This window comes from Bradysia coprophila (genome assembly GCF_014529535.1).
Source record: "Bradysia coprophila strain Holo2 chromosome X unlocalized genomic scaffold, BU_Bcop_v1 contig_38, whole genome shotgun sequence".
NCBI lineage: Eukaryota > Metazoa > Arthropoda > Insecta > Diptera > Sciaridae > Bradysia > Bradysia coprophila.
The window spans coordinates 604668-613945 of NW_023503327.1; the positions used below are offsets into that span (position 1 = coordinate 604668).

General features: G+C 37.4%; 2 protein-coding genes across 2 annotated transcripts; one reads left to right on the forward strand and one right to left on the reverse strand.

Annotated features, from left to right (window-relative positions):
- The first annotated feature begins 2069 nt into the window (after window positions 1–2069).
- LOC119069640 (vitellogenin-1-like) lies at window positions 2070–5142 on the forward strand. Its single transcript, XM_037173755.1, has 4 exons — window positions 2070–2165; window positions 3572–4579; window positions 4640–4789; window positions 4854–5142. Exons 1-4 carry the CDS (start codon window positions 2114–2116, stop codon window positions 5012–5014), a joined length of 1371 nt encoding a protein of 456 aa, XP_037029650.1. The 5' UTR covers window positions 2070–2113; the 3' UTR covers window positions 5015–5142.
- A 69-nt stretch (window positions 5143–5211) lies between these two features.
- Window positions 5212–8743, reverse strand: LOC119069635 (cholinesterase 1-like). The gene is made up of 5 exons (XM_037173741.1): window positions 8503–8743; window positions 7394–8407; window positions 7169–7319; window positions 6952–7102; window positions 5212–6894 (listed from the first exon to the last, which is right to left on the reverse strand). The coding sequence occupies exons 1-5, from the start codon at window positions 8662–8664 to the stop codon at window positions 6720–6722; spliced, it is 1653 nt and encodes a 550-aa protein (XP_037029636.1). The 5' UTR covers window positions 8665–8743; the 3' UTR covers window positions 5212–6719.
- Between the last annotated feature and the right edge of the window lie 535 nt (window positions 8744–9278).

The window sequence follows — 9278 nt, forward strand, 5'->3', positions numbered from 1 at the left end:
AACATTGCATCAAAAATATGCCATGTTTGTGTAGTTGACCGCACCAAATTCCGTACTTTTTTTCTTCGGGTGACAAATTCACCTTCCATGTGCATTGTTGTGTACAAAATGATGTGATTAAAATTCGTTGATATTTTGTGTTTTTATGAGTTTTTATCATTGAAATTGGTTAATATCAGTGAATTAAGAGTGAAAATGTGTCGAATAATGCCAAATTATTGCGAAAAATGTGAAAAATGTCTTAATTTTGTAGCGGTCAACTACTGCAACAAGACTGGTCAGGTATAAAAACATCCGTTTTTTAGTGGTCAGCTACTGCATCAAAAACAGTGTTCGAATGACGATCAACGTTGGGAAGTGTAAAGCTATGTCATTCTACAGGATCAAGGAACCAGTTGTCTTCGTTTACAACATCAATGGTGCTGACTTAGTGCGAGTGAATCTTGTGACTGACCTCGGTGTACTTTTGGACCCCCAACTTACGTTGAAGCCTCATATTAGTTTGAAAGTCGCCAAAGCGTTCTCCATGTTGGGCTTTTTGAAGAGGATTTGTGCCGAATTCCGGAACGTCAAGTGTCTGGCAAGCATTTATAATGCTCATGTCAGATCACATCTTGAATATTCCTCAGTGATTTGGTCTCCATCCAGCAGCGACATGAGTACCTACATCGAGTCGGTCCAGAAGCGCTTTGTGATCTATGCGCTTAGACGCACGGTTCGAAGGAATCGTAGATATGAGCTTCCACTTTACGACGAACGACGGAAAATCCTGGGTTTGGAACGACTTTCCGAAAGACGTAGGAATGCTCGAGTGATGTTCATGTACGACGTGCTTACTGGTAGGGTTCGTGCACCGTCGCTGGTCGAACTCTTTGATTCGTATCGCAATAGGCCGATCCACTCATACAGCTTTCGCCGAACGAACGTGTTTCGTCCTCCTTCGCATAGAACCAGCTACGGGTATAATGAACCAGTCGCAGCGACGTGTAGGGAGTTCGAGAGGTTTGCCGACGTGTACAACGAGAGTGCTTCTCGTGAGATCTTTCGTCGCAGGATAAAACTTGCATCACAGTGATGTCGCAAGTTATTGTGTTTTTGTCAGTTAGATTCAATGTTGCTTTTTAACAATTTTTGTAATCGTTTGACGAATAAATGTTTTCAAATCAAAAGTCAGTAAAATCAGTTTTTTACAATAAAAATTAATTAATTGTCAATATTTCTGATATTCTACGGAATGGGAACAGATCAAATTAAATTCTGACGAAGGAAAAACTCAGCTTCATCGAAATCATCCTGAGATACTGATGACCAAAGTAGAAAAATTGCTTAGCCGGTCAGCTACTACCTCGCTTACCTTACAAAGAAATTGCTTGAATTTTATTGGCTGAAATTGGAATTTTATAAATACCCTTCAAAAACACAACTTTACAATTCTTTTACATGCTACATGCGTCGAAAACCGTACTTTTCATGTTTGAAGCACGTCTTTCGACGCCCTCAGCATGTGAAATCCATTACATAACTCGGGATAAAAGTGAAAAGTCTCGTTTTTATGTGTTTATTGACCTCGGCTTCGCAACAAAATTCACACGAAAACTCTACTTTTCATCTTTTTATGTAAAATACTATTTTAGTTGTCTTTTTATAACTGTGTGTGGGATAGTGTGATAATGACAAAATGTGGTTTGATATTGCATATCTTTTCTTATTATACATTAATGATTAAAACTTAGACCCAAAAAAAACGCCTTCTTAGAAAAAAGCTTAGAAATGAATCAACTACTGAAATTTGCAATAAACATAATCAATTCAAGAAAAATTTAATCAGTTCAGTGACCCGACGCATCCACAAGATGCTAGTTTTAATTAAATTGGTTTTTCCCAGGCAACGTACAAATTTTCAAAACATTTTAATGAATCATTCAATTAAAAGACGGGTTGAAATCGTTGTTTTTTTTCTGTGACTATTATCTCTGTGTTTACGTTATATATTTTTTGGGAAAAAAAAATTATCTCATTCATCCCAATATAAATGGTACCTACACACCACAGAACGGTTGAATAACAGAACGAAATTGCTTGCGAACAGAACTTAAAATTAGTGCCTCCGAAGATGAAGACAATATTTAAAGTCACTATTACCATTTTGTGCTTCACATCGCTCCGTAAGTGTTTTTTTTTTTTAAATAAACTCCCGTAAAATGTACTCTCGAGTATAAATAGAATTTTTCAGTGTATAAACCAAAGTTTCAAATTATCGTGTGCAATAGTTATTTCTTGTGCAATAGTTATTCGCTGCGCTCGTGCTATAACCAACGAAATCAATAACGATTTTTAAAAAAAGAGACGAAAACACGTCAAAAATTCAAAAATTGACCCATTTTCGGAACCGACGCAGGCAATAGTTATTTACAGCCATCTTTGAAGTCTAAACGAATTCTCTTTTTTTCCCTAGTAAAGGGACATCTAATAAATCTCAGGGTGTGTATACATACAGTGGCATAAGTGGATACAATCCGTTATTGGAATTTCGACAAACTTCTCTCATGTCCATAAAATGTTCTATCATCACTGATTCTTCGGAATTATCATAAAAATATGTAACTTAAAAGTGCAAAACAAAATGCAGTCAGGAAATATAATTTACATGATCCGGTAGTCTAAAACCGTACTTTTCACTAGATCAGTGGTCCCACTCAAAATTTCGTGTCCTATGGTAGGACACGTAGGACAATTTTTCTCTCTCTAATTTTTCGGTTATATGTTGAGTCAACTACACTTTATACTATTGCTCAACTACTCTCTGTAAAACGAATCACAAATAAGAAGAAAAACTTATCTTAGCTGATTGGAGTCTGAAAATCAAATTATACTCGGCCTCGACTTACTTTTAGTAAAATACTCGAAACCGAAGATTTATTAATTTCCCACGAATACAAAGTTACTCACAATACTTCAAATGTTTGAGTTTAGCTAGTGTTTGGAATCATTTAGTTCATTGGAACGATAGTGTCCTTAATAGAGAAAGTATTATAAAAAATCAGTGGAATTCCTTTGAAGTTTGTCGATCACAAATAACCTCTTGAAAGAGGAAAAAGCGACGCAAGTCCTTCATAATGTAATTACAAAACTATTTATATCAGAAACTGTGATGCCAATGCTCTATCTAGCAGCGAAGTTAACTGTGAATAAAACATATAAACATGATAAACATTTAGTTGATTGAAAATATCTTCGCGAGCTACATTTACAGTTTATGTCGTAGCTGTTTCACCGACGGCTGATACAAAGCTATGATGGCAAAAGTTAACTATTCCTGAAACTCCCAATAAAATGCGTTAAACATGATCAGCGACTACCGCATCTGTTTTGCACAATGGATTAATATATTTCTGTGAGAAGCGACAAGCGCAAATAGCTTAAATCTGAAAATTTCATTCTCGGCCCTGAAGCATGAAAAGTGTTTTACTCGATGTACCCACCGGAAACTCGTTTTCCAGGGATCTTACCGAATAAAAAACTATTGTCGTTACGCTTACCTTAATTTACTGAAGAAATATTTCTGTTTCAGTTGAAGCTGTTGCTGGATACGGAGCTTGGGAGGAAAATCGAGTGTATAATTACAAATTACAAGCATACACACGGAACAGTGATGGTGGTGTGTTAGCTCACGGCCGTTTGACTATTTACCCACTGTCTGAAGTTCTGTTAATTGGACGAATCAGCCTATTAGAGTACAGCAAAGTCGATCGTCATTTAACGGAAGATAATAATTTAGATTTGAGTCGTATCGATTTTGATGACCAATTACCAATAACTAAGCCATTCCTGATTCATTTGGAAAATGGTACAATTCATTCGATATCAGTCGATTCGATGATGTCCAGGAATCAAATCAATCAACTGAAAGTCATCGTCAGCCAATTCCAACTGGATACAAACGCACAATATTTATTTAAGTCTGAGGACGAACACCTTCCCGAGGAAGGCAACACTACCGTTTTCTACAAGACAATGGAACAGACTTTTACAGGAAATTGTGAAACATTGTACAACATCTCAACACTGTCCAACAACTTAGTCAAATCACATCCTAAATGGGTTCCCTTGCCAAATTTGAACGAACGAGGTGATTTTATTAAAGTTGAAAAAACCAGAAACTTTAACAGTTCCAATCGTTATTTCGCATTCTACAACAATGGCCAAAGTGATTTCCAATCAAGGCCAGACTCAGATTCTCATTCTGACCAAATGAGTGCTGAAGGTGCTGAACAACGTCCAAATCAAATGGACGAGGCTTCCTCGTCTATCACGACACACGTAGTCATTTCGCGTGACTTACAAACGTACACCATTCAATCATCGATTACAACTGGCCATGGTGACGGTTTTTATGATTACATGGAAATTACATTAGAATCTGTGGAAGAACAAATCCAAAGAATGACAAGATTTGAAGGCATGGAAAGACTTGTTAATGTCGGAAACTTGGTATACGGAACCGATACAGAAAGTGGTGAGCGTCTAGTGACTGATCTGCAGAATCGTCAGTCAAAAAGCAGTTGTTTAAAGGCAGAAAGTAAGTTCATTTTCTAATCTTAAATATTTTGTTATTAATGGTGATTGATGATTGTGTTAGATGCTCGAGTGGAATGGAGTGGTTGTTGGACTGATTTCGTTTCAGGGCCCAGTATATGCAAAAAGGAATTCGGTCCTGAGTGGGAATATCTCGACTACGATTGTTGTGGGTTCCTTTGTTTGGGTAGAAAGGCTAAGTGTAGATTAAGCTGTAAGTACTTTTGTCGCGCTACTTTTGATGTAAAACGGACTTTAATACAAATATTACGGTACAGATCCCGGTTGTGTGGCCACTGTTTGCTACTCCGTTTTTGTGCCGCAAGATAAATTATGTAACAGTCAATACGGAGATAGATACCCAGTTACATGTGATGGATTTCCAGACTGTTCACTTGGATTTTGGCGTGCCAGATGCTGTCCAAGTTCATACGCATAGAGTGTGCTATTTGGAGAATGGTTGTAACAAAATGTTTTTCGAGAACAAATGCGTCTAAGTCAGATATAACCAATGGTATTCGACTTAAGTGTGGGACACAAATAAAACATTTCAATTGGCTAGAAGATGCAAATTTTTTCATATTAAATATTAAATATTATATTACTTAAAATAAAATCTATAAAATTTACGCCAGAGATGGAGTGCTTTTTTGATATATTTTTTTGATTCAATCATTAAGAAAATGAATACTCCGCCTGTGCTTGGGAACTCGAAATTATTTCTTTTTCGTGTGGCGTCAAAATGGGCTGGTGTCACCACCCGTTTATCAAAATGACAAAATTAAATACTCACCGAACTCACACGAAGCACCTAAGTGTCATACAACTAGAATGGTCCGAAAACCTTGAAATCATTTTATTTATCATTATCAATCTTTCTTACAAAAGAAATAATTACGGACCTCGTTCTACATGTGAGTACATGCCTATTCTGATTATAATTGTAAGAAATTTTCGGAACTTTTCAGAATCAAAATTCCGAAAAATAGGCCCTCGTAACAAAGACTTTCGAGCATGCTCATTTACCAGAATTATTTTCCTGGTTGACACTATCATTTACCCTCAATTATTGGTTTTCGAGTTTTCTCGACTTCTGTTCTCACGATTAAGGGGCTATTGAGTAAAAATTATTGGAGATGAAGACGAGATGAAAGCCTTAACGAGAGCGGGAAGAAGGAGAAGACGTTCTAAAGCGTTTAGGTCTCATTAAAAGTAACGAAGTGACTATTTGCACTACTGAATTTATCCATCTACAAACTGTGTAAGGAAGGAGTTTGGTCTGTTCCAACTGAATTCATTCTTCTTCAAACTGTAAGGATGGAGCATCTTTCTACAATTTATGTAAGGAAGGAGTTTGGTTTGTTCCTACCGAATTCATCCTTCTACAATTTGTGTAAGGAAGGAATTTCCTTTGTTCTTACTGAATTTATCCTTCTAGAAACTGTATAAGGAAGGAGTTTGGTTTGTTCCAACTGAATTCATCGTTCTTCAAACTGTAAAGAAGGAGCTTCGTTCGTCCCTACTGAATTCATCTTTGTACAATTTGTGTGAGGAGATAGTTTGGTTTGTTTCTACTGAATTCATACTTCTACAAACTTTGAAAGGAAGGAGTTTGGTTTGTTCCAACTGAATTCCTTCTACAAAATGTGTAAAGAGATTGATTTGTTCCTGAATTCTTCCATCTACTAACTGTTTATAAGGGAGGAGTTTGGTGTGTTCCAAATGAGTAGCCTTTGTCTACATGCACCACATTTAGGCGCCCTTCTGAGATCTTGGGGAAATGCAATTCCCACAAAATGTTTGGTCACAATTCAAAGTAATTCACTGAAATTATTTTCTTGACAAACCTAACGAAATGAAATTTTTGTTTGAAAAACATGTTCTTTTGTTAGTTGATACGAAGGAATAGTCAATGTATGAGCTATTTGCAGTCGAATGGTCTGTTAACATTATGAAATATAATTTCGCGGGGCGTGACTGCAAATAGCTCATACATTGACTATTTGCACCCGGGTGCAAATAGTGTTCCTATTGACTATTTGCACTCGAGTACAAATAGCCTCTGCCTAAAAATAATTTATAGAAATCTTGTTTCAAAAACGTATTTGGGGTCGGGTCGGGTTAAATCTCCGACTCGATCATCTCTAGCTATGATGTGATGTTTTGGTATGCCATTTCACCGGGAAAAGTTCATCCCACATAGTAGAGTCGATGAATGGTTTTTTGTCGATTTGAAATGTTGAATCGAATAGGATGTACGTCTCGTCAGACTCATATTTTGCTTCATTGGTCATAATGTTCGGGCCAAAATACGGAAATCTACCGACAAAGAGATTATTCAGAAAGAAAAAGATTTTCGATTAAAATTAACGTCACCCCGTTTTAGCAAAGGTAGAAACTAATTTAGTAAACTTGCGCACTATTTGACCCTCAGGACTGAATTCATCAGTTATTCGGGGAACACTCGACGATGTGAATAGGTACTGTTGATCGTCCGTGTGCTCAACAATTTTTAATTTTTTAATTGCTAAAACATTACCGAGAGCATGAGTCTTGAGACAATAACTCTTTGTTTCAATGTAATAATTATTACCATCACACAATTCCTTGTCGATCGTGGAATTACACTTGAACATACTGTGCGGTCCACGGTAATTGAACTTAATGTAATGGACATTATTGGTTCTCTTCACCAGCTGAGCGAAACGATAAACTGGAAAAGTGATTATCGCATCTGAAAACGCCTTAAGAAAACAGACCCTTAGCTCAAAAAAATACTTTCCCTTTTATGACCGCTACATGGCCTACTTCTACTTACTTGAGCTGTTCGAACGAATGAATCGACCAGATTATCTCTATCGCCAATTTGAAAATCAGCATATCTCTTGCGCAAAGCTTCGGACACAGTATCATTGGCCTCGTATTGCATGCAAATTGGCCCGACTCTAGAAAAATCATTCACCCACTGAGTCAGAAGTTCTCGATGTTCGAACAAGTACATTCCCGACGATGCTGTTTCGTCTTTGGTAACACTAGCCATAACGGGAATGGTATTGTATTGTCCAGTCTCAAGTAATTTCATTGGATCTTCATCTAAAAATGGTGCTTCGTTACCGTTTTTTGGTTCAACAACCGGTAGCCAAGGATAGACTGGATTGTCCCATCCGAAATTGAAGATTTTCCTCAAATTATTGGTAATCGATACAGTTGATGCATTTCTGACACATTCGAAAGCAGTTGCATTTGATGTACAGCCGATCAACTGCGCTAGTTTCTCGATCAAGTGCGGTTGTGATGACGGCGATTTTGCTTGTGGTAGTATGCCACCGCTCACTGCAAACGCTCGATGGAACAAATGACGTGATAGCGGAGAGACCATATGCAAAGCTACACTCATTGCACCCGCACTATTTCCCATCAATGTCACACAGCTTGGATCGCCTCCAAAGTGAAGAATGTGATCGTGAACCCAATTCAAGGCGAGCGCTTGATCTTTGAATCCAGCATTTCCGATTGCATCCGTTGTACCCATGCTTGTGAATCCGAAAAATGCCAGGCGGTAGTTGAACGTAACCAAGACAACATCCTCTTCCATTAAATATTCGGGCCCAAAATTGGCAGAACTTCCAGAGCCAATGTAGAAGCCTCCCGGGTGGATGAAGACAATAACTGGCTTTAAGCATGATTCATTCAAGCACTTGGTGTAAACATTTAAAAACAAGCAATCCTCGTCGTATGAAGTATTGGGTGATGGACAGTCGCTACCATCTCGGTCGAGTTCGTTCTCAAAAATTGCTGTTATGTTGTTCCACGTTTTGGCAGGCACCGGAGCCTAAAAACCGTTATTAGTCGACGTTTATTTATTCAAATGACGATGCTGTACACGTCATTAAACACCAGTCAATTTAGTTACTTTTCATACTTTACCTTAAAACGTAAAACTCCAGTTGGTGATTCGGCAAATCTTATTCCGCGAAATGCATAGAATGTGGTATTTTTCCATGTTCTCGACTGGTTCTGTTCGAATGCCGTATGTCCAAATATTATTGGAATACCTACGACGATTAAAAATGGTAATTTCCTGAACATTTTCTGTTCAGCCCTTCACATTCAATTGAACTGAATTCAGATTGAACTGTTACATTTTCTAATTGACTAGTTTAATATCTACTCTACCAATGAATTTGTGGTAGCGTATATGCCTCTTTCACACTATTTAAATATTACAAAGTATAAATTCGATTGAACTATTTTGCTTCGATTGACCTTCTAAACACTTTCAGTCATTAAACTCTTCAGTCATTTGAAATAATAACGTAAATGACTGAATCCGATTGAATATAGCTATGTAAACAAGTTAGTCGAATTCAGTTGTTCTTTGATCCCTTCAATCCATCAAGGCGAGTGCACACGATCACAATGTTGTCGAGGTGTTGTTGTTGCTTAAACATTTTAAGAGTGTGATATAGCGAAATCTTCGAACAATCGGCTAGCCATGCCATCCGGATTTTTGACGAGTATGGTACCCATCGAATCCTTGCTTCATTACGAGTTCAACGAGGTATATCTCGCCTCTCTCGGAATTGTCTTTTTTTGTGGTAGAGCTGTTTGAAAAATCGTTGGTTTTCAGGAGGAAATTTTTTCACATAGATTATCTCGGGTAATAAAGGGTCGACTTCGTTCAAATTTTAGGGGATTGTAGT

Coding starts and splice junctions, on each gene's coding strand:
- LOC119069640 (XM_037173755.1), top strand. CDS start 2,114: ATGAAGACAATATTTAAAGTCACTATTACCATTTTGTGCTTCACATCG. Junction 4,580..4,639: donor CAGTTGTTTAAAGGCAGAAA/GTAAGTTCATTT, acceptor TGATTGTGTTAG/ATGCTCGAGTGGAATGGAGT. Junction 4,790..4,853: donor GGCTAAGTGTAGATTAAGCT/GTAAGTACTTTT, acceptor ATTACGGTACAG/ATCCCGGTTGTGTGGCCACT.
- LOC119069635 (XM_037173741.1), bottom strand. CDS start 8,664: ATGTTCAGGAAATTACCATTTTTAATCGTCGTAGGTATTCCAATAATA. Junction 7,103..7,168: donor CGACAAGGAATTGTGTGATG/GTAATAATTATT, acceptor GTAATGTTTTAG/CAATTAAAAAATTAAAAATT. Junction 6,895..6,951: donor TCTACCTTTGCTAAAACGGG/GTGACGTTAATT, acceptor CTTTGTCGGTAG/ATTTCCGTATTTTGGCCCGA.